We start from the raw sequence: 27,873 nt of genomic DNA on the forward strand, positions 1-27,873 counted from the left end.
CGCTTGTTTTCCAGTTAGTAATGCTTACATTACATTTTACTTGGATCAACTTCTTTGCAAAACTAGCTGCCGCTAATGCTAGTTCAATAACCTGAGTAGTTTTTACTCATACAAATGACAAATTGCATAAATGTCTAACTTAAACCATGTCACCGACCCATTTTGACCTCGCTTTTCCATAAAGCAGTTGAAAAATGACATGTGACCTTTTACACTTGGACCTAATTATGTAAACATTCTCAAGCGGAATACTGATTCATTTTAACTGTTTGCATGCCAGCCTTCACCTTACTTCGGCCCCCTCTTGGCCCGCCGTTGCGCTCATTCAGCCGCACGTTGCGAGGCCGCCATACTAATTAGAAGGGAATGTAAAATTCCCCTGACTCCGCTTTGCTCACTTGCAACCTTCGATACGTTCCTTTGTTTGAAGAGCTCAAAGGTGATACATTCCTCATTTCACTGCTTTATTTTGTTGTGTTTTGCAGCTGCTGTCATGTTGTAAATACGCTCCAGAGCATCCAATGGCGCTGCAGTCGTGCAGCATTCTGATCACAGTGTGAGTCTGCGGAACAACAGCAGCGCTCCCGCCTCCTGGCAGGCCAAGAACGCACATGGAAGGGAAAACAATCATTTTCATTCAATATTAGACCACCTAGTATTTTGAAAGTGCGTTAACTTCATGTCTGAAGTGTGACAAGAGTCAGCGGAGATCTGGTGCACCTGTTCAATCCTCCTCTTTCCCTTGTGTACCCCCTCTGCACACACACAAAGACACGCACACACACGCTGAAGTCGGCTGGGATGAAGGGGGCCCTTGTGTCCAACACGCATTGTTCCCGGCAGAGTTTGCCAAGCTTGTGTAACTTGGGATTTTTCTTTTCCAGGACCCCTTCAGCGTCAAGTGAACATGGCCAATGTGGCGTCTCTGCAGTGGATTGTAACGCTGTGCATGTTTTGCTCAGGTAGGATGACGTTTTATCCATTTGTTTGGCTTCGGGGTTTCGCTGCACAATAATGATCGTTGATGTCGTTCAAATGTGTAACGTAAGGTTATGAATGTGCATTCTGCATCTTTGCAACCCGAAACGGGCCGTTGTGTTGAGGCGATGAGGTTTCGTTTTGCTACATAAATTGTCGACACACCTGTATGCTTTTTTTTTTTTTTTACTTTGGGAAATTCCAGTTGACTTTGTGTACTTGTTTTCTTTTTTTTACCCTTTTGGCACATTTTGCTGGAACTCGTGATTGCTTTAAATCCCTCAACGTGGAAACAGCACCCTCAAGTGGTGATTATGTGACATACAGTTGCAACCACGGTGGTACCTGCTCATTTTAGTTTTCATGTTGTAAGTGGTGCCTTGATTTTATTTGAATATTTTTTCACTGTACACGTGCATTTGCAGTTTTTTTTTATTGAATAGGACAAACTGTGAAACACACAAATGCAAAATGAGAGCACTCTCAAGGAGCATTAGGCAGATGTTAGTTTAGCCAGTGACTAAAAAATGTATATATAAAAAAAAGCCACATACAACTTGTAATTTGGGACGCTAAAAAAAAAAAAAAAATCTGTTGAAATGTCAATCAATGTTAGTTAGCACAACAAAGCCAGCAAGTTGTTTGCTCCCAAATAATGAGATGAGTTATTTTTACTTAAATCTTTAAGTTGGGGAACAGAACTTAAAATATTTTGAAGAATTGCACAACTTCAAATGTTGTCAGTTTGTTGCCTTGGAATTTTGAGTTCACTCACAAATGAATACACTTGCAAGGAGCATGGATCCAATTTCCCCCGCCCCTTTTAAAGACACAGATATACCTCTCCCGGAGTTACTTTTGGCTTAACTGCGCTTCACAACAATTCATTTTATGATGTTTTTTTGTCTCTATTTTACAATCGAGTGCTTTTTGTTAACTTTGAGCGATTTGGATTTGAGTTGACGGATTTTTGTTTCAGTTTCCGGCGACGGCTGCGCCCTCATCCTCAAACCCGCCAGGGTGGTGGTGGGCTTCGGGGAGCCGGTGTCGGTGAGTTGCGAGGCGGCCCGGCCGGTGCGCGTGCTGGGCTGGGAGTCGGCTATCAGCGCCGCGCACACGCAGCAGGGCCCGAGCGTCCAGTGGAAGGTGGACAGCCTCATCGACTGGATCGAGGAGCCCATCTGCTACGGGGTGTTCTTCACCGCGCCGCGCCAGTGTGAGGAGAAGCTCAACCTCGTCCTCTACAGTAAGATCAACATTTGACGGCATGTAGATCGCGTCACATGCACGCGATCTGTATTTTGTTTTTATTATTTTGATTTTATTTTGACTTTTTTTTTTTTCATTAGTTTTTTCCGTGTTTTTTTCTCACAGAAATCCCTGACGGCGTCACCATCACGGTGATGAATCATACCGGGCCAATGGTGGCAGGAAAGGAGTACCAGCTGCTGTGTGAGGTCCAGAACGTTGCTCCCGTTCAGTACTTGAACTTGAGGTGGTACAGGGGGCGCAGCGAGGTGTATAACCGCTCCTTTACCGAGATGACTTCTCCTTCGCCGGTGCAAGTCTCCTCGATCCTTGTCATCACGCCCTCCGAGGCCGACGATGGTGCACGGTACAGCTGCGTGGCCGAGCTGGAACTTGGACCGGAGGGACCGCAACCGCCCCCGACGGTCACCTCTGAGCTGTTGAGAGTTTCTGTGCACTGTGAGTTCAAATCCTTGAAATTTTTTTTTTTTTTTACCACTATTTAAGACAGTGTCAAAGTGTTTTAATTGTGAAGCAATATCACCACACAAAAAATCATTTCAGCCCCAAAAAGTTGCTAGATTTTTATGCTTTTAGTAATCGCCGGTAAAACATGGTCTGGTTTGACCAAAAACTTTGGTTTCTGATCAAAAAGCGGACAATGCAGGCTTTTTGGATTGCCGCTTCACCATAACGAATATGTGCAGTAAATATCCAGAGCGGTAAATGAGCTCAAGTGCACAACAGACACCTTTTCAGAAATAGGCAAATAACTAAACATTCACTTTGAAGTATTGACATGTTATTTCCCCCTAATGCAGTTCCTCCGACGTTCCAAAGTCCAGAGGCAGAAAGCGTGGATGTGCCAGAAGGTGACGAAATAACACTAAACTGCACCGCCACGGGGAATCCGGCACCCGTCTACAGCTGGCAACCTGAGTCGGAGCCAAAAAGAGAAGATGACCAAGAAGCCTTGCTCACCTCTTCATCGTTGCTCCCCGGAACCTACACCTGCACCGCCTCCAACGCACTCGGGAAGAAGAGCAAGCAGTTCACTGTCAGAGCCAAGAGCAAAGGTCGACAGAAAGTGTGAACCGACCACCAGGGATTTTTACAACACATCCAGTATTTATGCTAAATGTGTCATGAATTTAACGTAGATAGCTGTCTAGTGAGGTTTACAGAACAGTTAACGTATTTCCTCAAAGTGTCCTTAGCTATGACTGCTAACCTACATGTGTCATACATAATATATGAAATTACCACAACAGTCTGCATCTATAAAGTTGAAATTATTTTGTACATTGTCAGAAAAAGGTGCTAAATTTGTACCTTTAAGGGTCCAATGGCTTTTCACTGGGGAACGACCGTCAAGGGTACACCGATTGTACCCCGAAAACATTGTCAGGGTCCTGATATGTACACTTTGTAGGCAAATAAGAAAGGATACTCATTGTAAACATTTCAGATGAATGTACACAGGGCTGGAGTAGCGCGCACACACACACACACACACACACACCCGCAAACACACCCCCACGCACACAAAATCCCATCATGAAATAAAATACACACATTTCCACAACCTTTTGAATGACACGACTCCAAAGTGCCGGTGGCAACCACGTAGCTTCGCCACTGATGTTGATTGGTTCAATTTTGCCGTCTATATTGTTCAAAGATTAACAGGCTGCTCCCTATTAATTGTGGGCCGCTTTCTGGAAAAAAAACAAATTAAATGGCACCAAAAGTCACCGGCACAAATGGCATCTGTCCTCTATACCAGATGGCCAGTCCAGCCCTAAATGTACAAATGTGTCAGCATTTTTGGAAACCACATGTGCTTATTTTATTTAAAAATAAAATGGAAACAAAGAAGATGTGCTTCCTTTGCAGAGTTTTGTAACCCTTCAATAACCCTGTCCAACAAATTTGTACAATAGCAATAAAATGTGTGCAGTGAATATAATGACTTGAATGTCATATAACTAAATTAACACCAAGAAATAAATGTATTACGATTAAACTGCAAGGCTGCCATACCACCAAGCGTGTACAGGTGTCGCTGTAACACTTGACAAATTACATTGGCTCGCTGTATGTCACGTGATCACAACATTAATCAAGGTGAAACCGGAAGACGTTTTTTTTAGCAATGCCCGCTAACGATCCTTGCAAAAAGCAAGCTTGCGCCATCCAGACGTGTTTACAAGGTACATCGCGGCCGAAAAAGCGACTTGTTTCCAAAGGACGTGTGCACAATGCTAACTTGATTCTATTCCGGCAGCTAACAAGTATGTGGAGAGCATGTGCGCGGATGTGATCGATGACATGCGGCGATGCTGTCGGATTCATGGCGCCAACTCCCTTTGCTGCTCTGGTTTTAAAGACCCCGAACACACGAAGAGGAAACCCAGCACGTAGCGTCCATCGTGGCTTGTGGGACAACACCTTGAAACATCTTTATTCTTCAATAAATATATGAATATATGAAATGGTTGCCACGTGACATTATTCGTACTGATACATTTGTTAATTTCAGTTACTCGTTTACATTATACAAACTAGACGTGATGTGCCTTTAAGAAGGGGAGGAGAAACAAAACGTTCCCCGTGACGTTGACGCACGACGTGTAGCGGGAACAAAGATCTATTTTTTAATGAGATAAATGAATTATTAGTGCGATCATTTCAAATCTTAGTTTGTTTATATTTTATACGATGAAAAATACAATGACTGTTCTGTGTTACCTTCCGGATCAGGTATGCGTCAGCCTTTTCAGCTCCTAACCGTGGTGAGGGCGAACTGACAGGAACCAGCGTGGGAAACATAGACGACGATCACTTCGCTTAGCACAACGGGGTTTATTTTGTGATCATTCATTCTCTCATCTGTCATACAAGCAAGCACACATCCGGGTCCTTCCTCCCGCCTCCCAATGCACGTCACATGCCACCTTGCTGTCCCAGGCTGAGCCTGTAACATCTGTTAAACAAATCAGTTTTTAAAATAACATTTCTTCACAAAATGCAATATTCAGAACTCAATGGGAGAATGTAAAACAAATCTCGGTGCTGCTTCCTCTCTTGAGTGGGATGTGTGAAACACGCATGCGTCATGTGACGTACGACGCACACCGGAAATGTACAGCAGTACTTACTAGAATTTCTCGGCAGGCTAACGCTAGCTCCTTCGTTTTTCTAAATTGTCTTTTCGCTCGTGGCAAAATCGACGGCGCTTTTAAATCCAATTTACTTCAGTTCAGCAGCTTTCCCTCGTTTTATGATTATCAGTTCAACTTAGATTCGTTAGGCCTTCGCTGCTTCAGCGGATCCAATTAGCCCCCCCCAAAAGCTAACGCTACCTACCTTGGAATTCTTCAATCATGTCCAAAATAGACTACAGCGTGTGGGACCACATTGAGGTGTCGGACGACGAAGATGAAACTCATCCAAACATCGACACACCAAGCCTCTTTAGGTGGAGACATCAGGTACCAATTGATGCCAGGATACGACAACATGGTCGATCAGGGATTTATCTTTGATTGATGTCATGGAGTATTTTGAAATCCATGATGCTTCACTCTGGACATTTCATTAGGTACACGAGTGCAAATAGTATGAAAACCAACATTGTTCAATCTTGGTTGACTCCACCAGAGATGTATAGCATGTAGTATTGGACATCTTCATATTATTTGAACAACAATGTTGTACTAGTAATAGATGTTGCTATACCATAACACCCTCATGTCATAAATGCGTCAAAACACGTGACAAAATTCTGATTTGATACCAGAATTACCATGTTTGACACAAACTGCATGTACAAGTTTTTATATGCGTTATCACACTGGCCACAGTCAAATTATTTGCCTTATTTTGCATATCCATTTGAAGGTGTGAGCTTCCACTTTAAATAAAAAAATAATTATTATAAAATGAGTTGTGTCATTAACAACACGGTGTAATTCCAGTCTGAAGCCAACTGTGAATTTGTCATTTCCAGGCCCGCGTGGAACGAATGGAAGAATTCCAGCAAAAAACACAAGACCTAAACAAAGGACTTGTCGAGTGCCGCCGCAAGGTGTCAGAAACACAAAAGAAAATCCAGGAACTGAACCTGTCAGCGACTGATGAAAACAAGGCCGACTTGAGCAAAGCGCAGGTGGAGGAGAAGAAGCTGAAGAAAGAGCAGCGCGACTGGGAGAGGAAGCTTGAAGATCACACACGCGAAGAGAAGAAGATGCCGTGGAACGTAGACACGCTCAGCAAAGAAGGCTTCAACAAGGTAGTACATATACTGCAGTTGTTCTCTAACCTTTCATATTTAGTACCACCCCAAGAAAATATTTGGCTCTCCAAGTAACAATATAATGAGAAACATTAAGATATTGTAGAGAAGTAAGGCCCAAGTGTTTGGAAGCCACTGTGACATTACGCACAGCTTGAGCATTAACGGCACTTGATGATTCAATTCAAATGCTTTGCACATCAGATATATTTAAATAGTTTGAAATTAAACAGTTCCAAAAATTAAATGTAAATGCATTGCATTGAAAAGTTAAATACAAATGCAGTGTACTGGATTAAAAAAAAACCCATTGTAGCACACTTTTAACGTTTCACTCATGAATGCATTTGCTTACCACCAGAGGGAGCTGATGTACCACACTGTGAGAGTCACTGATTTAACATGACATACAAGGGGCACGGTTAATTTTCATATAACATAATTTTCATACCACTCTGGCTCAGGGCCAAGCCACAGGCAGAATATTTAAGTTGAGAAGTATGCATTACCGCAGCAGGAAAATGCACATTAACTATTAAACAGCTTCATTTTGTCCTTTTTTAAGTGTGAATTTAATCCAAATTGATTCATGTCAGATTACATTCTGGCCTGACAAGTCCCTAATAAGACATGTATCATTTTATTGGTGAACATGTTAACACAAGTCATTTAGGCACTGCTGCATCGTGCTTCAATGTGGTTGACATTGCTATTTAATTTTAATGAAGCATTTTTGGGGGCGGGGGAAGAGGGGGTACAAACTGACAACTTTGTGTACTATGCCCATAAGAGTGCTTGAATTAGTTCTCATCTGTGCTTCGTCAGATAAGGCAATAGTGCGATGTGTCTTTTCACTGGAAATTTCCACCGACGGTTGATAAAGTTCTCAAAACCAAACATTTGTGGTTTCCTGATGTATATTTGGGTCTGCTTTTGCAGAGTGTCGTCAACATCAAAACCGACGCGGTGGATGAGTCCGAAGAGGACAAAGAGAAGAAGCATAAGACCTTTGTGGAAAAATATGAGAAGCAGATCAAACACTTTGGTGAGGATTTGGCATCGAGTTGCGTGCTTTGGGCTGAAAAGTGTTCAATTCTCTCTTTGCTTCAGGCATGCTGCGGCGCTGGGTTGACAGCCAGAAGTACTTGTCTGACAACCCTGATCTAGTGTGCGAGGAGATGGCCAACTACTTGGTCATTATGTGCATTGACCTTGAAGTGGAGGAGGTAATGCTCTCGGACTTTTTCATCTTATATATTTGATGAAGATATTTTATACAGACTGAGTTTTCATTTTTGTGTTTTTTTATTTATTTATTTTAGTTTTGCACTTGAGACCCACTGTAACTTTTGCTATAGCTACTTAGCCGACCGACACTCGAATGTCCTTTAAAGCCCAAAACTGCTTTGGCTCCTTTCAACAGAAACACGCATTGATGGAGCAAGTGGCTCATCAGACCATAGTCATTCAGTTCATTCTGGAGTTGGCAAAAAGCCTCAAGGTGGACCCCCGAGGATGCTTTCGTCAGTTTTTTGCCAAGATCAAGGTGGGCCGATGTTCAGCAAGCTGCCCCTGAAAATAGAATTTAAAACAAAAATAAAAAAAAAAAACATGGCGCTCGGTTTCCGCCGCAGACATCAGATCAGCAATATCAGGACGCGTTCAACGACGAGCTGGAGTCATTCAAGGAGCGCGTGCGCGGCAGGGCCAAGATCCGCATCGAGAAGGCCATGAAGGAGTACGAGGAAGAGGAGCGACAGAAGCGCTTAGGACCAGGCGGACTCGACCCTGTTGATGTGTACGAGAGTCTACCACAGGTCAGCACTTTCAATTTCTTGAAATGTTTTACTTTTAAGTGCCTCACTTATTTTTTTAAAAATTTTTTAACAACTGCAGGAGATGCAAACATGCTTTGATGAGAAGGACATCCAAAAGTTACAAGACGTTATTAGCAAGATGGATCCGACGGTAAGCGACGTTCTAGTTGTACTTGATTGGAGCAGGCGACGGTGCGCAATGTGTCAATTTTGTCAATAAATGAATAATTGAATACATTCTAAACTCAAACTTGCGGTGGTGATTCAGGAGGCCAAGGTGCACATGAAGCGCTGCATCGACTCCGGACTTTGGGTGCCCAACTCCAAGCCGGACAACGGCGACGAGAAAGATGAAGATGCGACAAACGAGGACGCTGAAGAGGAGTCGGAAGAAGCCAAAGAGGACTGACCAACAGGGAGATTGTGTGCGACTCTGATGAATTAATCCTGCTGCAAACTCACGGCAACTCCATTAGGTGTGCGGCTAGTTTGCCGTGTGAGAAAAACAATTAGCTAGACGCACATATCGAGCTTACCAGTAATGGATTGGCTGTCACGCAACTCCTCCATGCTTGATGAATCCTGCTTGGGAAATAACCACAGCTTGTTTATTGAGTTTTTTTTTTTTTGACATAATACTTGGACACAAAAATGCTCTGTACACCTAAGTATTATTGTTTACTCTTCATTTCCCCTTCAAACATGTTTGTTTGTTTTTTAGTTGTTCAGCAGTCAGTTTAGTCTGGTTGTATTTTGCCACCAATTTTCTATAAACTTGGTAAACTTTCCCCAAATTCTTGATTCTCTTTTTGCAAAAGCACACTGACACATGTTTTCCAAGCCACAAACAAAATTTTTGAAAGTGAATATATCGGTCGTTGTTAGCGCCTCCTATCGACTGATGACCTCAATTACAACGTGCCTTGCATTGAGTCACTACTAGGGAAGGATGGCACAGGACCGGAAACGCCAGGTGTGTTTGGTTTCACTTTCGATTGAGTTTTCATGTTGACGTGTTACTCTATGTTAGTTCAAATAATGTTAAAACCCGTTTGTAAGAATAGGTCACAAAAAAGCATGATAAGGTTATTCCAGGAAATGTTCTGCGCTGTTTATGGCAGCTATTTTTTAATCTTCGTTATTAGTTGCATCTCAACACAACATAAGTGTTTTTTTCAACGTATTTAGTCATTTAGAGGAAGAAGGCGAGGAAAGTGAGCCACATGACTCATTTGCTATTACATCAAGCTAATTGTGCTGACTAAGGGAAGAACAAATCGGACAAAAAGTCTTCGACCGTGTTCTGCTGTAAATGGGTGCTTGAATAGAATTGATATTTAAATAAAACATTGTCAAGGGTTTATTCAGAAATACTTTTGACATTTATTTTATCAGGTGCCTGACGAGTATGGTTAAGTGTATGGTTGAGCTTGACGAATCGAACTACATGACTGGTTCGCTATTTTTCTATAAAATGCAACAAAATGATTTTTTAAAAATATTTATTTAAAAAAAAAATCAGTACATAGTCCTTTAATTTTAATATTTTTTCATAAATTTCAGTCATCCGTCGTGGGTGGCGGAGGGTTTGCTACGTCACTTCCGGCATTGTTTTGAGGAAGTAAAGTGTTTCGAAGACTTGCTGGGGTCAATGTTGACGAATTTTGATGGAAGTCTTATCAGCGACTTACAAGGTGTGTCAGCAGAAAGCCCTGCAAAAGGTCTCCGTTGAAGGGTAAGCTTTTCGGCTTGATGTCGTTCTGTCCTTTCCGTTATGACGGAGTCACTACAACGACGTTGACGTCAAGTGACGAGCTTTTGCTACTGTACTTAGTCGTCGACATATAACAAAGAGACCGACGAGTTCATTTGTCATTTACGTGTGATCTCACTCATGCTTGCCTCTTTTTTTATGACTGCATTTTTTAATTAGTATTAACAAATTATATATTACTTTGGGTCGTTGATGTGTTAGCTGAATTCGCATGTGTCCTGACGCCAATTGTGGTACTGTACATGTCTAATCAGAAATGTATTATGTGTTCCGTGTTTTTTTTTTATATATGTCTTTTCATCATTTGCTTTTTGTAATAGTTAAATTGCACCCATATTATGTTAATATCCACAAAATGTAAGGTGCACGATTAAGATGGACTGACCACCTGTCTCACAGGACAAATGCTCGGTGGCCGGCGTCTTTTGAGGCTCATGCAGTGTGATTTGATTATTTTCTTGCACTTTACCCCAAGAAACCGGCTCACAATATCGAGAGACCAGGATTTATGTATTTGTCTGGATGGGCAGTTAATTGCGCTGCGCGGTTTTCATTGTCTGTTAGCTCGAAAATGCGTGAGTTAAAAGTACAAAGTACAATATCAGCAAAACAATGGCAAATAGTTGTTTCTGCTTCTATTATAAGTGTCTTGAGCAAGATTTGGAATATCGCGTGCATTTTATTTCACAATGCTCTGATTGTTGATGGTATGAAAAACAATGACTTAATCAGTTGCAAGGGGTGGTGGTAAACGTGCGTAGGTCCCTGCGAAGTTACTGGTCTTGAACTAAGTACGTATTCTTACGTCGCTGTGTGCAAACTAGTTAAAAAAATGCACTTTTGTATATATGGACTTGCTAATCACTTGTCCTCGTGCACGTCCAGATTTTTAATCGTCTTTGTTTGTGTGTGTGTGCGCGCACGCATCAGGATTTGGACGTCATGCCTGTCAGAAGGTGGTCCAAGCTTTCCAAGCGAAGGTCCTCAGAGCAATCCTTGGTAACCCCTCAGGATGATGGCATCCATGTGTACCTCTTTTGGAGCCCCAACGAAGAGCGTTACTTGTCGCACACGGCCGCCAAACAAGTCACCGCGGAGGAGCTGTGCATTTCAGCCGCAGAAGCTGTCGGTGAGAATAATGACAAACGCAGAAGGAAATAAAATGACATCAAATGTAGTTGTGTGCGGTGTGTAACCCAACTATGTGTCTTAAACAGGGATAACGCCTCTCTTCCACGTGTTGTTTGCGCTGTATGACCCCAAGTCATGTTGCTGGTACAGTCCAAATCACGTCTTTCACCCAGAGGAGGGGTCCTCGCTTGTTCTTCATTATCGAATGAGGTATGATGTAATCATCGCACACAACACGGCACCATTGCGTCACTGTGAATGCCTATTTTCATCGTGTGCAGATTCTACTTCCGCAATTGGCACGGCTTTAGTGACAAAGAGCCCGATGTGACTCGTTTTACTGTCAAAAGTGAGACGCATGGCCACGATGACGGGCAACCGGTGCTGGAAATCAAATCAGTGGAGTATTTATTTGCTCAGGTGTGTGTCGGCCTTCTCGCGGCGCGTTGCCTCGCCGGTACCCTGACGGCGGCGTCTCTTCCCGACAGGCGAAATATGACTTTGTGAATGAACTCATTCCGATGGAGAACTTCAACTCAGAGGAGGAGCTAAGTCGCTTTAAAAATGAGAGTTTGGGCATGGCCATGCTCCACCTCGTGCACTTGGCGCTGCAGATGGGCAGCACCTTGCAGCGTGTTGCAAAAAAGACCAGGTAATACATTCGGGACACGTGCACCATCTAATCAACTGTCACCGATGGCCTGCCATCATGAAGGTGATAATGCACATTTTATAGACAGTGTTAGTGTCAATCAAAACTGAGTTTAATTGTAAGTAATAATAAGAGTTGTGGAAAATAAGGTTAATCCGAGTTAGCATAAACTGTATTTTAATACTTGAATGCGTTGAAAAAAAAAAACGTTCCCATCAATATGTGTACTATGTGGTGTCTCTTACAGCTTTGTAAAATGCATCCCGAAGTCTTATGCCCAGCACATATCGGAAGACAAAGTGCTTACAAAGATGAGACTCCGGTGGATGTTTGAGCGCTCCATGCGCACTTACCAGAACAACATTGAAGCCAAGCAGCCGGACGTTAAGGAGATCATCTGCAAGTACGTCTACGCTCTGGAGTGTTTGGCGCCGCGTTTCGGCTCCGAGACCTTCGCCGTGCGCCACCTGAGGCTGAGCGGGGACGACGAAGACGCGAGTCCGGATGCTTCGAGAGGGGACGGCGTGGCCGCCGCCGCACATGAGCTGATGGTATCTGCCAGCGCGGGGCTTCAGTGGAGGGAAACCGCGACGTGCTGTGAGAACAAGGTTTGTCATATTGTTGCAGGAAATGTTGCTACTTCCTGCTCCTTCCTCACTCACCATTTGCTTGTCTTGTTTCCTCCCGCAGGCCAGCAGCATTCTGAGCGGCGACTATGGAAGGAAAGCGAAGCGGCGTTCCCGCCAGCCGAGTACGCCCGCTCCCGTTGAGTGGACGCGTTTCTGTGACTTCCCGGGAATCATTCACATCGGCGTCAGTGAAGCTAATGTTTGCATTAGCACTCAGGACAACCGCTGCTTGGTGAGCGCGCGGCTCGTATTCAACGTTCAAGATTCATCACCATCAGAATTGGTCATCTTGATATTCAGTTTGTTTGAACATACCAGAAATACTCGTGTACCGAAATAATACTGAAAAATGAAGGCCTTGCTTTTTTTTATTAGTAGTATATATATATATGTATATATATTGCAATTCTTTTGCGATTGTTTTGTAATATTTTATGAGTTCATACGAGTGATAGTCAGGTTTAAGAATTGAATTCAATTTAGTTATATCGTCATAACAGCTGCAAATAACGATTATTTTAATAATCACTTAATCTGTCAATTTAGTTAATTTTCTGTGGATTAATCAATGAAGGGGATTTTTAAAAAAAGTTTTGTGTTTTTTTTTACGTTGAAACCAAATTTAAGTAGGATTAAAAAATAAAAGGAAAAATAAATGTTTAAGAATAATTATCTTAATGGAAAAATGTGTTTAATGAACCGATGCCTTTTTGAAAAGTGTTTCTATAAGTCCTTTAGAATCCACGAGGTCGCTGTGCGCTTGAGGCCTTTTTGCGTCTTTGGAATGTGAGTGCGTCCGTAGGTGGCAGCTGTGCTGGTAAGCGCCACTCGTTGTCTTTGTGAATGCGCACGTAGGAGGTTGAGATGAGCTCCAGCCAGGAGGCCCGCTCCTTCATCTCCCTGCTCGACGGGTACTACCGGCTGACTGCGGACGCCCACCACTATCTTTGTCATGAGGTGGCGCCCCCCAGGGTGCTGCTGAGTGAAGCTAATGGACTGCACGGACCAATCCAGTGAGTTTTTCTTTTCACCTCCTCCGTGGTACTCTGTCACTACTGTGCTGTGTTTCCAGTGATGACTTTGTGCTACACAAGCTGAAAAAGGAGGAAGCAGATGAAGAAGCTTGCCTCGTCCGTTGGAGCATTCTCAACTACCACCGACTCGTGCTGGCCGTGCCAAACAAGACGCAGGTGAGTCGCCGCTCCTGTTAAGTCCGAGTGATTGCAAGCTCAGTCGAGGTGACGGTGTTTTTCTAAAAAAAGACTTATCGATGGCCAGCAGAACGGATCGGCGGTGAGCCACAAGCTGTTTTGCATCCAGTACAAAGATTCCGTCTTCTCCTTGGATGGCTGGCAGGAGAAATTCTCCGGTGTGAAGGAGCTCACAAACACCCTGAGGGACTACATCCTCAAGTCCGGCACAGACAGCTACACGATTAAAAAGTGTTGTCGGCCTCGGCAAGGAGGTTCGTGATGAATTCAGTGAAGCTTAATTCGTGTGTAACTTCTAACCTGGCTCCGCAGTCTAGTGCTGACTTAACACGTAACAGAAAATAATTGAGAAGCACTGATTTAGACGTCAAAAACAATTCGTCAATGTGGCTAAGAATTTGCTTTTGTGTGCGTTTACATGCATTATATTTAATCATAAAGAAAAATAGCTAAGAGAAAAAGTGAAGGATTATTTTTTTTTCGCTCAACTGGGCAGCAACAAAATCATTTTGGCTTCACATTCGGAACCAAAACAAGTGCATTGTTTACTCGGCTGACCTGGACATGAAGCGAAAAGTAGCGCTTTGACACTGTAACTGAATTCTCATTTTTCATCCAGGCACGATGAAAAAGAAATTTAGAGACGTGTTATTGCCAGAAAATAAGGAAGTGAGAGATGAGAGGGAATTAGTGACAAGCTATGTTGTACAATGAGGATCTAATATTTTTCTCTATTGTCTGGCAAAATACATTTTGTTGCATGTTTCAATTTTGCGTCTTTATATTTTGTCTGCCGCAGAGCTTTCCAACCTCCTGGTGAACAGACCCGGTGTGGACGGCGGTGCCAACACACGGACTCTATCCCCGAACAAATTGGAGCTGTGCTTCCAGATCAAGTACAAAGACCTGATTCTGGTGAGAAGCCCGCTCGTCGCGCCTTTTGAAGCTTTGCGAGTTCCGTGCCACGCGGCTGAGGCGCCGACTGTTGCCTTTCACGGACAGGGGCAGCATTTAGGTTTTGGCACGAGAACTCACATCTACTCGGCGCATCTGCAAGTCGAGCTTGCGGCCGATGAGCAGGACGACGATTTGAACGGCGAGAAATACAAGAAGATCCAAGTGGTGCTCAAGGTTCTCGAGCAAAGTCATGAAGATATCACATCCGTAAGCGCCCGTCACACTGCCAGCGGTCCGGGAAAGTTTATGGATTTCCATTCACTCCTTTGGCTTACTTTATTCAGGCTTTCTTTGAGATGGCAAGTCTCATGAGTCAGGTGTCGCACAATCACCTGGTGTTTGTCCACGGTTTGTCTGTCAACGGATCTGAAAGTGAGTTTTCAACTTCCCTCTTTGCTACTTTTTCAACACACACACACACAAAATGCTCTTTCTCGACGCTTTGTGATTTGACTTTCGTGCCAAGTGAAGCTTCAACATTGTCCACTCACATTCAGCTCGTACTCTTTTAAAAAAAAAAGAGGGGGGGGGGGGGGGCGCTATTAGATTATTTTTGCAAAAATGAGTAATCTTTGTGGTTGTTTGTGTCTGTATAAATGAAGTTGAGATGAATATTAAAAGTAAAAAGCTCTTGTGCCTTCCCTTTCAGACATCATGGTGGAGGAGTTTGTGGAATTTGGGCCTTTAGACGTTTTCCTTCGCAAAGAAAAAGCCAAATTGACGCCTCGGTGGAAATTTATTGTGACCAAACAACTTGCCAATGCTCTGAATTACCTTGTAAGTTCCGCTTGCTTTGTATGTTCGCAGCCAAGACATGGCATTTTTTTATTTATTTTTTAGCCACATTGTGTTTTTCTTCTTCTGTAACTAAATGCAGCCCAAGTAATCCGAATGAGTGTTGACCGCGTAAGCAGGAGCCGAGAGCTCGCTCGCTCGTGCTCCTCAGCTCACACCTTGTGAGAAATCACATGAGATGCCACGCATGTGCCTCCTGACGCTTGTAAAATTGAACGTGCCTGGCAGGAGGCTAACTCGGACGGGATCTGCTTTCTTGTAGGCCAATAAAGGTGTCACCCACGGAAACGTTTGCGCCAGGAACGTCCTGGTGGCGAGGCCAGGCCTGGGGCAAGACGCGTCTCCTTTTGTCAAGCTGAGTGACCCGGGCATTGCCGTCAATATTCTTTGCCAGGAAGGTCAGTACCGTCGAGTGAGTGAAATGTATTTGAAAATTTTCTCATTTGACATTATTTGAAAGTGTACCACCATCTTGGAGCGTGAACCAACTTTGGTGTCAATGAAGTTGTCGTCATCTTGTAGCATCTTGTGGCCGAATCCACTGCTTTGCCAAAATACATCACCATAAGTAGAATAAAACTTTCATACTTGGTTGCACGTAAATCAAAGCGAGTGTTTTTGTCATTTTGCCTCCTGCTACAGAGCGACTCGAGCGGATCCCCTGGATCGCTCCCGAATGCGTTTACAGCAAAGCGCCGATCGGCAACGGCGCAGACCAGTGGAGCTTCGGCGTCACGTTGCTGGAAATCTGCAACGACGGCCATCTGCCCATGAGCGGCGCCACCTTGCTGGAGGTGGGTTGCCAGAGCCGTCGCCCTGCAGCGTATCGTGGCCGCCAAGAGTCAAATGACCTCCATCGGTCGTCTGTCCACAGAAAGAGCGCTTCTATGAGCAAAAGGGCAAGTTGTTGCAGCCGTCCTCGCAGGAGCTGGCCGTCTTCATCAACAAGTGTCTCTCCTACGAGCCCTTGGAGAGGCCTCTCTTCCGCTCGTTGCTCCGAGACCTCATCGACATCATGAAAAAAAGTGCGCTCTCAAACATCTTCAACTTGACATGGCAATGAGGCTCGGCTTTGAACGTTTTCTCTTTTGCGCAGATCCTGATATATCCCCGAGCGAAACTCTTCCTCAGGCGGAGTCCACCGTCTTTCTCAAGCGCCATCTGAAAAAGAGGATCATCTTAGGAAAGGTGAGTTCATCTCCGAATGGCTTTTTTGTGCAAGCTGAGCTGGTGGCTCACGTCCGTCCGCCTTTAGGGTAACTTCGGAATGGTGACGCTGTACATGTACGACCCCGCCAACGACGGATCAGGAGAGCTCGTGGCCGTCAAGGCTTTGAAGCAAGAGAACGGCTCCTTGCCCAAATATTGGCTGAAGGAGATCGAGACCCTCAAGTCGCTCGATCACACCAACATTGTCAAGTACAAAGGAAGCTGCACTGAAATCGGTGAGTCGAAGTCCCGCATAAACTGGCTATGGAAACAATTTCCCCCTCACAAAAGAAATCAAAAACTCAGTTTTGACACATCTGACTGTCACACAATTGTACAAAGATGATGATGAAAAATTGTTGGTCTAGCTCCAAAACTTGGACTTACACGTCCCATGCGGTTTCTAACTTCCTTAATAGGAGGACAGGTGATACAGCTCATAATGGAGTTCCTTCCGTTGGGCAGCCTGGAAAAATACCTTCAAAAACAAGAGCAGAGTACGTCTCAGTGCCTTCTGTTTGCTCAGCAGATCTGTGAGGTGAGCTGTTCGTTTTACTTAAGTTGGGACAGGGTAACATTTTGAGACGGGGCGATCTCATCCAAAAGAGACCAATGTTGCCATCTGCTGGCCTTCGTTAGTTTTTTTTTTTTATAACTTCGCACTTTTCTCTGCCCATTTCCACACAAAATAAAATGTAGTTGATGTCAATTGACGTTGATAGCTCTCCTCTTTAAGAGTTTCCTTGATGATAGACCGTCTGAACTAAGAGAAGTCATCATATCTGATCTCTTGGGTTTTCCTAGGGGATGGAATATTTGCACTCAAAGCGATACATCCATCGGGACCTCGCTGCACGTAACATCTTAGTGAAAAACGACAGCCTGGTGAAGATCGCAGACTTTGGCCTGTCCAAATATATCCCTGAGAATGACACCTACTACCGCGTGTCCGAAGATGGTGACAGTCCAGTGTTCTGGTGCGTTTGTAATTAACACACATACACAATCAAGACATGGCGTCTCTTCAGAGGGATGGCCATCATTGTGGCGGTTATTTGATGCTTCGTGCCGCGTTCTTTACAGGTATGCCCTCGAGTGCCTAAAACTCAACAAATTTTCTTTTCGATCCGATGTATGGTCCTTTGGCGTGACGTTGTACGAGATCCTGACCCGCTGCGACCCGAGCCAAAGCCCCCCAGTGGTACGCCACCGCTCGCCTCCTGGAGACTGCGTAAAACGCACATTTGCGCGTGACTCGGTTTCAATCGCTCCATGTCGTCTGTTTTGTAGAAATTTGGCAAGATGGCGGGGTTATCCCCGAGAGAGATGAACGTGAATGTGCTCATCGGCTTGTTGGAGCGGTGGCAGCGTTTGCCTTGTCCCACAGACTGCCCGCCTCAGGTAAAGAATATCAGGATATCTATTTTAACGCTTTCATGGGTGTCTAAATACACAATTTTTCTCTGAGAACAGCTGAGGATCATAACCACGCAGTGTTGGGATCAAGATCCTGCCGAAAGGCCGTCGTTCCGTTCCCTCTATGAGCAGCTGGAAGATATTCGCTCACAGCCAAGTGTTGACTTTTTTCAATCTGGCCTTCAATCTACTTGCTTGGATACCACTTAGAATTGCATTTACAATTGTCAGCTTACTCCCTAAATTGTGGTATGGCGTCATTATGATGAGAAAGGAGCATCATGATGAAAAGATCAACATTTGTTTGTTGAATTTTTGTACATTTTACAGAATTTTTAGATTATTTTTAACAAAGCATCCATTTGTTTATTGCCTTAATAAATAATTTTCCACATTCCCTTTTGGGCTGTCCCTTTTTTCACCATTACGTAACAAAATGCACATTCATGGCGGTTGGCACAAGCAGTACATCTGCAGAACAATTTGGACCCTGCTTCTACAATAAATGTTTCCAGAAGGGTCCCTGATGGCGTCAGCGTCTTATCGGCCACTTTGGAATTCTACGAAAGTGGCTTTGAGGCGCTTTTTCTTCTTTGTCTAAGTCCCTGTGTGGTGGAGTACAGACGGGGACATGCTCATTTTTTGCATAATAAGGCTGCTGCTCTGCTTTTTCAACAAGCTGGAAATCAACTCTGAAAGCAAAATGTTACGATCTTTAATTAAAAGTCCCTTTAGTACATCTAGGTATACACAAGAGTTATATTGAAATTTTTTTTTTTTATTGACATTCAAAGCTACCTTCAAACTCTATTCAACCCAGTAAAAAGACTCACAAATATAATTTAAATATGTAATTTAAAAGTAAAGTTATATAAATAGGATAAATGAATAAAAATATTGGTCAGAATTAAAATGGTATTAAAAAATCGGATCTGTGCCCTTGACCATCACTTCCGGTTTGGGCAGGGCACAAACAACCGTAACCCCACCCACTGACGTCACATACCCCTCGTCCAATCACAGACGGCGTTGGGCCCATGTGTGTATTGTTTAAACTGCTCAAACGGGACTGGCTTTTCCAGAGCAACCAAAACTCCCACCGAGTCGAGTGATGGCGGCCGTCGTGTCTGTGAGCTCAAACGCCAGCGAAGAAAGCACAGACACAGCGCTCGGCTTCGTCTCCCGTCCGCTCCACGAAAAGTACGACCTCGCCGCACCCGCCGTCCGCGAAACGTGGCGGCCCGGAGATCGCCGGCATCTGGACTTCGAAGCCGGCGAAGAGGTCGCGACGGTGGGACGAGAGAGTCAGCGGAGGGCCGATGAAGACTTGACACCGCTGAGCCCGCAAGAAATTCAGAGCCGCTTGGAGAGAACTCGGCGAGAGTTTTACAACCGCAGGAAGATCATCATCAAAAATCTGCCGTCTGACGTCAGCAATCAGGTAGGGATTCAAGTTTTAGCCTAAGAAGTGACACAGGTCAGTGTTAAACTAGCACCGCCATGCTACTCTCATTAGCCTTCTGGCTATTAAATACAACAGTAGTTCATTAACTTTAATCAGCTCCCACTTTGCTCATATTGGACCACCCACCTTAAAATTACCTCACTTTCCGTTACAAACAAATTAATTAGTTAGCAAATTTTAATTGGAATTTATTCGTGTTTAATTTAATGAACCTCCAGCTGGTCAGTTAACTGTCAAGTGTGGCCTGAGCCGTCAGTCAGGCCTCGCCAACGTCCACGCCGGGAATTTAAATTAATTAAAATTAATTAGACAACTAGGCCAGTAACAATTATTTGTCAAACCTTGTTTTTATTCCTTTTACGTTGGCACAAAGTCAAATTTAAGCACATCAAATGGTTTAATTAAACCCCTGATGCCACATTACCTCCCCCCTCCTCTACCTGTTTTGGAACGTGCCTGACTCGTGGGGAGCGCTGGGGCCTACGGGCGATACCATTGTTTAGACAAAAAAGGGGGGGTGTCAGTAGTTGGTGGGGTTTCGAGATGCGAGTTGCGTTCTAACAAAAGGTGGAAGGCGTGCGGACAAAACGCTTCAGAAAGTGCTCGACAGCATCGCCGTTTGTTTGGTGATGGACAAACGCAGCGTGGAACAATTTTCTCATCCCAACAAAGAGTCTCTCGTTAGCCTCTGTAGACCCCCCTCTTGCCCCCCAAAGAACCCCACTTTCACCCCCCTGAGTATGATCAGAAAGTAAAGAATAAAACTAAAATGTGTTGTTGCTCTTTCTATTTCAGGAGGTTTATGAGCTGCTGGGAAATTATGACCTGAAGTACTGCTTTGTCGACAAATACAAGGGCACAGGTTGGTAATGTATGTGGTTTAAAATGAACAAAGTCAAATGGTCGCTGCTGATGGAGTGGTACACTTGCCTGACTTGTGTGCAGGTAGCATAAAATGATGAGGTGTGCTAGATCCAGCCCCCAGGCCTTGAGTTTAGTCTATTAAAGCCTAAAAGGTTAATGAACGAGTTCTCATAATAACAATGTGACAAGTGACTGCCATCTTTGGAATTTTTCAATTAAAAAAATAAATAAATAAAATAAACATGGCATGAGCACTTTACACGTTGTGAAAATCCTCTTAAGAAAATTCTGTTGTTATTAGTATTATTATTATTATTATTACTATTAGTGGATATTTGAGCCGAACCTTGAGACACACTCTGAGAAAGGGTTTCTCGAGTAGCAGATGAAAAATACCAAATTGGAAATAGATTTTTTTTTTTTTTAGTTCAATATTAGCTTTGCTCACCAGGCAATTTTTGTGGACCCCCTTCGCCCTGCAGCCTTTGTGACGCTGCTCAACGGCGAACAGGCGCAGAGTGCCATCAAGGAGTTCCATCAGCACACGCTCCGCGATCGGGATATCTCGGTGCAGCTGCAGCCCACCGACGCCCTGCTGTGCATCGCCAACCTGCCGCGCTCATTCACCCAGCAGCAGTTCGAGGAGCTGGTGCGCCCCTTCGGCAACCTGGAGCGCTGCTTCCTGGTTTACCGCGCCTCCAGCGGCCACTCCAAAGGTTACGGCTTTGTGGAGTACATGAAGAAAGACTCGGCGGCCCGGGCCAAGTCGGAGCTACTCGGGAAGCAGCTGGGCTCGCGAATGCTCTACGTGCACTGGACCGAGGTGGGCTCGCTCACGTACCCGCTGCTGCACTCAAGGTGTCTGTGTGTGGACCGCCTGCCTCCGAGTGTTCTGACCGCCCAAGATCTTCGCAATGCACTGGCTGATGCCCACCCACCAGTCTTTTGTCAGGTCAGACTCGCTACGTTGATGCCATATTTAGAACATTTGGAACCCTCTCCCACGCCACAGTGATTAATTTTTCTGGATTTTGATGCGTGTGATTGTGTAGGTGTGACAGATGACAGATGTGGTGTAGTTTATCACCCGGGCTGCTACTTCTCCAGAAGTATTTTTCTTTCAAGCCTTCAGATGCAATCTGGCTTTCATGTTCTTAAACGTATCCATGGGTTGATAAATGCGAGTTAAATCAAAACTACAGGTCAGCACTTAAGTTTCTTTTTCTAGTTAACACGGATGGAAAGAGGAAAGTTGTCGATTCTGTCACCGTCCAACGTTTTTAGTTGACCGTGGAAGTTAAACCTTCCAGAAATGTGCTCCATCACATGGAATTGTTCATCTGCGGCACATGCTTTAGCTATTTGGGGTAATAGCGCCCCCTGCTGCTTTGGCATGCACTTGCTAATGCAGACAAAAAAGTGCGTTTGTCCTGATGGAAGAGGATGGCGGCTTTTCCATTGGTCATCTCTGACTGCCATTCACCTTTAGCCCACATTGCATGTGGCCACCCGGAGCATTGCTGGTCTCCATGGTGACGACCGCCTGACTCCCCCCAGGCGGTGTCATTCAGCAGACGTTTCTGGAATGAGAGAGCGTGTCTCTTTAGCGCACACGTATAGCCGCTCATTTGTTGGTAACTTTTTTGTTTTTTTAAACAATTGCAACAAAAATGGTGGGAAGAGGGTCATTATAGTTTTTTGTCTGGTTTGTTTTTGGTTTTGCAATTGTAACTACCGAGGTACTCGCGTATTCATACACTGATCTCTTGTGTTAAGGTAGGCAGTGCTTCATTGTGCGTGTCACAAAGCTGAACAAAGGCTTACTCACTTTTTTTAAACAAGCACATGTTCAAGGTTGAGTGGTTGCTTGCAGACTTTGTTTTTATATGATCTGTGTTTTTTTTTTTCTTTTTTTCCCCGCAGTTGGCTCAGGGACAAGATGGAAGTTTCCGGCGTTTTGCGGTGCTGGAGTTTGCCACGGCCGAGATGGCCGAGGAGGCTCAGCAGCTGTCAGATGGCCGTTTGCTCGGCGGGACGCACATCAGGGTGTCCTTCTGTGCCCCTGGTCCACCTGGCCGCAGCATGCTCGCCGCTTTGATCGCAGCCCAGACCATGGTCAGCTCACCGGACTCCCTCTTTTAAGAGAGGGACACCTCTAAAGTTGGCTGCAATCGGTTGACTCCAATTCCTAATCAATTCTTCTATGGGAAATAATCCATTGTGAAACATTTTTATTATCCCGACAAAGGTTTAGTTTTTTGTTGTGTGCTCACTGTCGAATGATCCAACCCTCCCAGTCTGTGAACCGGGGCAAGGGTCTCCTCCCGGACCCCACCGCCATGCAGATCCTGTCGGGCCTTAACAACCCGGCCGCCCTCCAGATGCTGCTCAACCCGCTGTCGCAGGGCCACAAACAAGGTGACGAGCGCTTCCTCCCAACTTTGTGTCAGTTTGCGCCGCCGTGCCTGACGTCCTCTCGTGCAGGTCTCCTCGGGGCGGCGCCCTCCTTGCCGCTGCTCGCCAACCCGGCCCTTCCTGCCATGCTGCTCCAGTTGCTTCTACAAAATCAGGCGAAAGCGCAACAGGTGCCAGCCGCCTTTTTTTCTTTTCTGCCCCACCCAAATCTACCCTGAAGCACGGCGAGGTTTTTTGATTCATCCTTCCGACACACTCATGCCCTCCTCTGCTTCCCACTTTGCCATCAGCAAGCCTTTCTGGGAAATCCTCTTCTTTGGGCTCAAGTGCTGTGCGGTCACGAAGGCCCTCTAGTGCCCTGTGTGAGTGCTAATGGCGTTTGTGCCCGACCGTGTGAAGTGCTTTCTTCCTGTTCACACCCGAAAACGCCTTCATGGAACAAACTAGGACACTCGCTCACCGGCTGCTTTCGTACGTCGGCCTGCTCCAATCTAATGAGATCAAAACAAGAGCTGCCGCAAACAAATCTCCTTTATTAAAGATAATGTTGGTTTTAGTTTGGCGCGCCACACTGAATTTTGCGTTGGTCAGTGAGAGGGCGTCGGGGTCGTAAAGCGTGCATGACGTCACTCACCTTTGTTGCAAAAGTAACTGCGGTTTCGAAATGGTCGAAAATTCGTCTACTGATGAGTAGCACACATGCAGGAAAAAAAAAGTGGTTCTGTTCTCCAGACCCAATTTACTCATCGTTCTCAGATCACGCGACGACATCTGCGGGAGGCGCTCTGCTCCGGGGTGACAAAGCTCCTCATGTCGCAGCTCCTCCGGTCGGAAGCGTTCAAGCGAGCAGTCACTAACCGCTGAACCAAAACAGCTGCCGTGGCGCCATTTCGTTTAAGATGACACATTTCTCAACAAAAACAACGCCGTTGCGAACGTACAACCATCAAACGGCGAAATTCTCCGCCATCGAACGTCACGGCCCAAATGGGTTCACACGACGTACAGTCAACACTTCGAGGCAAAAGAATTGAGGGGGAGGGAAACGCAAATTATTTTGGGTTCGGTTTTAGTGATTCTTGCGTTTGCACGTTGACTCTATAACGGGCCACAAAATGGCAGCGGCAACTAAATGCGACGGTTCCGTGTGTTGGTTTGGTGTGCAAGTTGAGCTCTTGACCACATCTGGACCACTTGTGACCTTGCCACTCAGCTTCAACGTTTTCTCTCCGCCGCCCAGCAGGCAGGACTCCTGGCGGAGAATCCTCTGGCCCCACTGCCCGTCCAGCAGGGAATCCATCTGCTCGGAGATCTGCCACAAGGTCCGACACTGCCCCAATGTCACCCGGTGGACTGATTTCGAAAAGGACTTTTTTTTGCGTGATATCACATACAGGTGGCGTCCTCTCGGGTCTGGACGCGCTGACGTCGGCGCCTTTGAGCCGAGCCATGGCGAGGGATCAGGAGTCGCCCAGCTTCCCGCAGACGCCCTCTCCCACTCTGCAGGGTCTGTCTGTGCCGTTGCTGGGCGGCATGATGGGGCCAGACGGCCTCCCGGCGCAAGCGGTGAGGCCCCACCGCAGCCCAGCGCACGAACCGTCGCGCCTCATTTGGATGTTTAATCTTCTGTAATTCCCTCCATGCAGACGCCAGACCACCCGATGTGAATTTGAAAGTTAAAAACGGAAAATAACTCGTGTCGATGTTTTAGTCTACATCCAATGTATTGGTTTTGACTTCTGTTCAGAGTCCAGTTCTTTTATCTGAAATGGAACCCTTTCACGTACAGTGAGCCCCGCCGATTGTCGCTGGTCATGCAGATGATGGACACAATCTGCAATTTTGAGTTTGACAATAAAAGCGAAAAGACGACATAATTAAGTAGCATTCAGAAATGTTAGTCCTCTTAATAATAATTGAGTTTCTCGCCCCACCCCCCCAGGTCTCCCTCCAAGGAGACCCGGCCAAAGATGCGAGTCCTCTTCAGAGTTCCTTCCTCCCCGTCAACAATTCGTTTCCCTCAGGTGCGCATCTCCCGCCGTCTGTCCAAGTGCTCCTTTCCGACTGCAATGTCTCATGGCTACACCCCCCAATCCGTCACAGGAGTCAACTGCAGACCTCACCCGTACCGAAAGCGACCCACGCTAAGCAATGTGTCCAACCAGCACCTCAACATGCACCCCAGCTACAACTTGCGCTACCAGGACTCGTACAACGCGGAATATCCTCCTCTTCACCGAGTAAGTGCCGTTTCAGTCTCAAACGTTGGCATGTAAGCAACTTCCTTCCTGTAAAAGTCATCGAGGTGTTTGTTAGAAGTGACTGTTTCTAGATAAAGCTGATTTATTTTTTGGGAGGGGCATCTTTGAACCAGGAAGTAGCCTGCTTACTTGGTCACAGTTGGCTCAAAAGAATCTTTGCCCAAGAAATTTGCATTCTTTCAAAAAGTCATATCACAGTTGTCAGGTTCTTGTTGTTCAATCAAAAAAAAAAGGATGACCCGTTTTTCTTTTGTCTTTCTCCGTGTATTAAAGTAAATCCAACTGTCATGTTCTTATCTGGAGCCTTTGACGTCCTCCATGTGAGCTCTTTTCTGCAATCATTATCTGAGTGGTCCAATGTGATGTTTGTGGTCAGGATCAGCTGCAGCACTTGTACGAGGAGCAGGAGAATCACCACATGGGTGACTTGACGGGTTTGGGCCGGCAGGTAGCGGCGCACTTTTTAATTATCCGAATGAGATGAAATGGATGGCACCTTGTCACAAGCGTGACAACGCCGCCCCACCTCCCCCCTCGACTTTGCGTTTCTGCTTTCTGCAGCTCTCTCATCCGTCAGACTTGAGCCAGCGCCACTTCACTTTCCCGCCCGGGCCGCCCCCGCCCCCGCCCCCGTCCTCGTATTTCAGCTCGGACGCCTCCGCTAATGGCTGCCTGCCTCCCAGCCAGCTCAACAGGGTGAGTCCGGAGCTCATGTCACTTTCGATTTATTTATTTATTTTAAAGCCTTCGCTTTAATGCAGGACTATTGATTTTTACTTGTCAGTGTGTGTGTGTGTGTGTGTGTGTGTGTTTTGCTGCTTCCATAGCAGCCAAGAAAAAGGCCATTTTGAATCCTCATTGCAGATGTTTGTGTACTAAAGTGCACACAGTCAAAAGTCGCTTTGTTTGTCGTCAGGCTGTGGGGATGCCTCCTGTGGGCCACGCCTCCGGCTATCCTCCGGGACTTGTCAACACAATGAAGGTAACTCACTTTTTTTTCACGCTAATAATAATCAGAATTAAAGAACATAAAAGTCTGTCTCTGCGACACCTTAAAAAAAAAAAAAAAAAAAAAATATATATATATTTTAACATTTTAATCCCGGGTGCACCAAAATTTTCCTTGTTCCGAGCACTCCAAACGTTCGAACAAAATGGTCACATTTGGGGGAGGTATTTTTCCTCCTTTGCCACTTAAACCAAATCCAGAGAAGGTAAAAATGCTGTAACGGCATCCCCGACTGGTTTAATGCCAGCATTGAGCACCCCCAAATTATTATTATTTTTTTTCTGCCGGCAACTGTCTCCCTTCAACGCCTCCGTTCCCCACCCCACTTTAGACCCCCACCGGGAGCCACAAGCGCGTGTTCTCCCGCCTCATCCCGTCACCGGAGCCCAGCCCCGAGGGCGGCTACGTGGGCCAGCACTCCCAAGGCCTGGGCGGCCATTACGCGGACTCCTATCTGAAGCGCAAGCGCATCTTCTAAAAGGGAAAAAAAATGGTTGCGGCGGGATCTCCTGCAGGGACTGGAAGGCCTTCCAATTATCTCCGATTGGAATTCCTCCGTTTTTGTGTTTGTGTATATAATTTTAGTGTGTTAACATTTTTTGTTTTATTTTTTATTTTTTTGTTTTTAAATAGCCTTTTACATTTCTTGTTGGTGATAGTTTATCATGTTTACCAGCAGGGACTTTAAGCTAATCATGTCACATTTTTCTTTTTTTTTTTGTGTGTGTGCGTGCGTGGGAGGGTGTGTGCGTGCGTGCGTGCGTGTGTGTGCGTGGCGTGTAGTTTGGCCGGTATTTTGATGTCACTGAAGTCTGGAACTGATGTCTTCCACACTATTCAGACAAAGGGAGGACTTCATAGTGACTGCCGACCACCCAACTTATGTCTTTTCCTTTCAATACCCCCCCACCTGTTTTATGGTGTCCTACTTTATCGAACTGAAAAAAAAGTCTTCCTACGCTTACTCGATGTCATTTTCTTCTCCTTTGATTGGCACCGGAGTTTTCTTGTCACCCACTTACCACTAGTTGAGTGCATTCGAAGCGCACTGGTTACACTGCGTGTTTGTTTTTTTTTGTTTGTTTTTACACATTCAAGTATGAGCAATTCACGATGTTTTTGTTTTTTTCCTCTTTTAATATTTTATTTAGATTTTTCAAAATTTTCCGGACAAAGTGCAAAAAAAACCCCTGAAAAATAGACAATAACAAATCAATTTAATCCAAGATCCTTTCAGATCATACATCCATTTTTATCTTGGCTCAACATGACATTTTTCAGGTAAATAAGTGTTAATTGAAAATCATTACAAATATGAATTCCCAAATATTTAAACACCTCTGTGCACTTGTTGAAATGTTGTTTTTTCTTTTTTTTAAATCATGTAAACATGTTTTACCGCTAGCTTGTTTATGATGAACCCATTACCTCCTTGCAAGAAGACGACTGATTATCCTGAGCCTTGACGCCGTTACCGCCTCTGTCTTTTTATTTGCTGTGTAAATAGTTTTGAGCCCTTTCTCTCTTTGTTTTCCCGAAATGTTTTGTGTTCCACCACCAGAATATCTTCTGGTCCTGTGCTTATGAATGATTTTGCGGTTTGTTATGAGACACGGTCCGAAACTCTTGATGGTCAATCCAAGCTAATTGACTTGATTGTAACTGCTGTCTGTTCCATGGTCGACTTTGTCATTTGTGTTTGTGAGTGTGAGAGAGAGAGAGAAAGTAAATGTTATTTAAACCCA

At 45.0% G+C, this 27,873-nt stretch overlaps 5 protein-coding genes across 8 annotated transcripts; all 5 read left to right on the forward strand.

Moving 5' to 3' along the window:
* The first annotated feature begins 783 nt into the window (after nt 1-783).
* On the forward strand, nt 784-4,104 carry LOC148322064 (vascular cell adhesion protein 1-like). The gene is made up of 4 exons (XM_088316980.1): nt 784-962; nt 1,958-2,224; nt 2,353-2,685; nt 3,048-4,104. The coding sequence occupies exons 1-4, from the start codon at nt 908-910 to the stop codon at nt 3,317-3,319; spliced, it is 927 nt and encodes a 308-aa protein (XP_088173106.1). The 5' UTR covers nt 784-907; the 3' UTR covers nt 3,320-4,104.
* Nucleotides 4,105-4,339: 235 nt separating this feature from the next.
* On the forward strand, nt 4,340-4,721 carry LOC148322065 (cx9C motif-containing protein 4-like). Its single transcript, XM_088317597.1, has 2 exons — nt 4,340-4,439; nt 4,514-4,721. The coding sequence occupies exons 1-2, from the start codon at nt 4,382-4,384 to the stop codon at nt 4,648-4,650; spliced, it is 195 nt and encodes a 64-aa protein (XP_088173723.1). The 5' UTR covers nt 4,340-4,381; the 3' UTR covers nt 4,651-4,721.
* Nucleotides 4,722-5,304: 583 nt separating this feature from the next.
* On the forward strand, nt 5,305-9,128 carry LOC148322066 (hsp90 co-chaperone Cdc37-like). Its single transcript, XM_088316361.1, has 8 exons — nt 5,305-5,720; nt 6,239-6,520; nt 7,463-7,568; nt 7,634-7,749; nt 7,947-8,069; nt 8,158-8,340; nt 8,420-8,491; nt 8,609-9,128. The coding sequence occupies exons 1-8, from the start codon at nt 5,613-5,615 to the stop codon at nt 8,747-8,749; spliced, it is 1,131 nt and encodes a 376-aa protein (XP_088172487.1). The 5' UTR covers nt 5,305-5,612; the 3' UTR covers nt 8,750-9,128.
* An 806-nt stretch (nt 9,129-9,934) lies between these two features.
* tyk2 (tyrosine kinase 2) lies at nt 9,935-18,508 on the forward strand. 2 transcript variants are annotated; one of them, XM_088316358.1, is made up of 24 exons: nt 9,935-10,075; nt 11,045-11,243; nt 11,332-11,455; nt 11,527-11,665; nt 11,734-11,897; nt 12,145-12,505; nt 12,588-12,758; nt 13,382-13,539; nt 13,599-13,716; nt 13,805-13,991; nt 14,537-14,652; nt 14,740-14,901; nt 14,979-15,066; nt 15,344-15,471; nt 15,752-15,887; nt 16,132-16,283; nt 16,364-16,514; nt 16,586-16,677; nt 16,745-16,934; nt 17,118-17,236; nt 17,503-17,675; nt 17,782-17,899; nt 17,989-18,099; nt 18,172-18,508. In XM_088316358.1, exons 2-24 carry the CDS (start codon nt 11,057-11,059, stop codon nt 18,322-18,324), a joined length of 3,498 nt encoding a protein of 1,165 aa, XP_088172484.1. In that variant the 5' UTR covers nt 9,935-10,075; nt 11,045-11,056; the 3' UTR covers nt 18,325-18,508. The 2 variants fall into 2 exon arrangements, with proteins under 2 accessions (XP_088172484.1, XP_088172485.1); XM_088316359.1 differs by having other exon boundaries at nt 13,808-13,991.
* Nucleotides 18,509-19,168: 660 nt separating this feature from the next.
* On the forward strand, nt 19,169-27,873 carry raver1 (ribonucleoprotein, PTB-binding 1). Of its 3 annotated transcripts, XM_088317951.1 has the most exons (15): nt 19,169-19,555; nt 20,375-20,441; nt 20,926-21,395; nt 22,367-22,558; nt 22,741-22,861; nt 22,928-23,028; nt 23,149-23,220; nt 24,102-24,180; nt 24,255-24,424; nt 24,801-24,882; nt 24,962-25,098; nt 25,496-25,567; nt 25,681-25,815; nt 26,036-26,101; nt 26,460-27,873. In XM_088317951.1, the coding sequence occupies exons 1-15, from the start codon at nt 19,226-19,228 to the stop codon at nt 26,604-26,606; spliced, it is 2,241 nt and encodes a 746-aa protein (XP_088174077.1). In that variant the 5' UTR covers nt 19,169-19,225; the 3' UTR covers nt 26,607-27,873. The 3 variants fall into 3 exon arrangements, with proteins under 3 accessions (XP_088174077.1, XP_088174078.1, XP_088174079.1); XM_088317952.1 differs by lacking the exon at nt 23,149-23,220 and having other exon boundaries at nt 24,099-24,180; XM_088317953.1 differs by lacking the exon at nt 23,149-23,220.

The sequence above is a fragment of the Idiotropiscis lumnitzeri genome, chromosome 15 (assembly GCF_059441095.1).
Source record: "Idiotropiscis lumnitzeri isolate Australia: NSW breed Sydney's pygmy pipehorse chromosome 15, RoL_Ilum_1.0, whole genome shotgun sequence".
Classification (NCBI taxonomy): Eukaryota; Metazoa; Chordata; class Actinopteri; order Syngnathiformes; family Syngnathidae; genus Idiotropiscis; species Idiotropiscis lumnitzeri.

Coding starts and splice junctions, on each gene's coding strand:
- LOC148322064 (XM_088316980.1), top strand. CDS start 908: ATGGCCAATGTGGCGTCTCTGCAGTGGATTGTAACGCTGTGCATGTTT. Junction 963..1,957: donor GCTGTGCATGTTTTGCTCAG/GTAGGATGACGT, acceptor TTTTTGTTTCAG/TTTCCGGCGACGGCTGCGCC. Junction 2,686..3,047: donor GTTGAGAGTTTCTGTGCACT/GTGAGTTCAAAT, acceptor CCCCTAATGCAG/TTCCTCCGACGTTCCAAAGT.
- LOC148322065 (XM_088317597.1), top strand. CDS start 4,382: ATGCCCGCTAACGATCCTTGCAAAAAGCAAGCTTGCGCCATCCAGACG. Junction 4,440..4,513: donor CATCCAGACGTGTTTACAAG/GTACATCGCGGC, acceptor CTATTCCGGCAG/CTAACAAGTATGTGGAGAGC.
- LOC148322066 (XM_088316361.1), top strand. CDS start 5,613: ATGTCCAAAATAGACTACAGCGTGTGGGACCACATTGAGGTGTCGGAC. Junction 7,750..7,946: donor TTGACCTTGAAGTGGAGGAG/GTAATGCTCTCG, acceptor TCCTTTCAACAG/AAACACGCATTGATGGAGCA. Junction 8,070..8,157: donor AGTTTTTTGCCAAGATCAAG/GTGGGCCGATGT, acceptor TTTCCGCCGCAG/ACATCAGATCAGCAATATCA.
- tyk2 (XM_088316358.1), top strand. CDS start 11,057: ATGCCTGTCAGAAGGTGGTCCAAGCTTTCCAAGCGAAGGTCCTCAGAG. Junction 12,506..12,587: donor CGACGTGCTGTGAGAACAAG/GTTTGTCATATT, acceptor TTCCTCCCGCAG/GCCAGCAGCATTCTGAGCGG. Junction 17,237..17,502: donor TTGCTCAGCAGATCTGTGAG/GTGAGCTGTTCG, acceptor GGGTTTTCCTAG/GGGATGGAATATTTGCACTC.
- raver1 (XM_088317951.1), top strand. CDS start 19,226: ATGGCGGCCGTCGTGTCTGTGAGCTCAAACGCCAGCGAAGAAAGCACA. Junction 23,221..24,101: donor AAGGCCCTCTAGTGCCCTGT/GTGAGTGCTAAT, acceptor GCCGCCCAGCAG/GCAGGACTCCTGGCGGAGAA. Junction 24,181..24,254: donor GCTCGGAGATCTGCCACAAG/GTCCGACACTGC, acceptor TATCACATACAG/GTGGCGTCCTCTCGGGTCTG.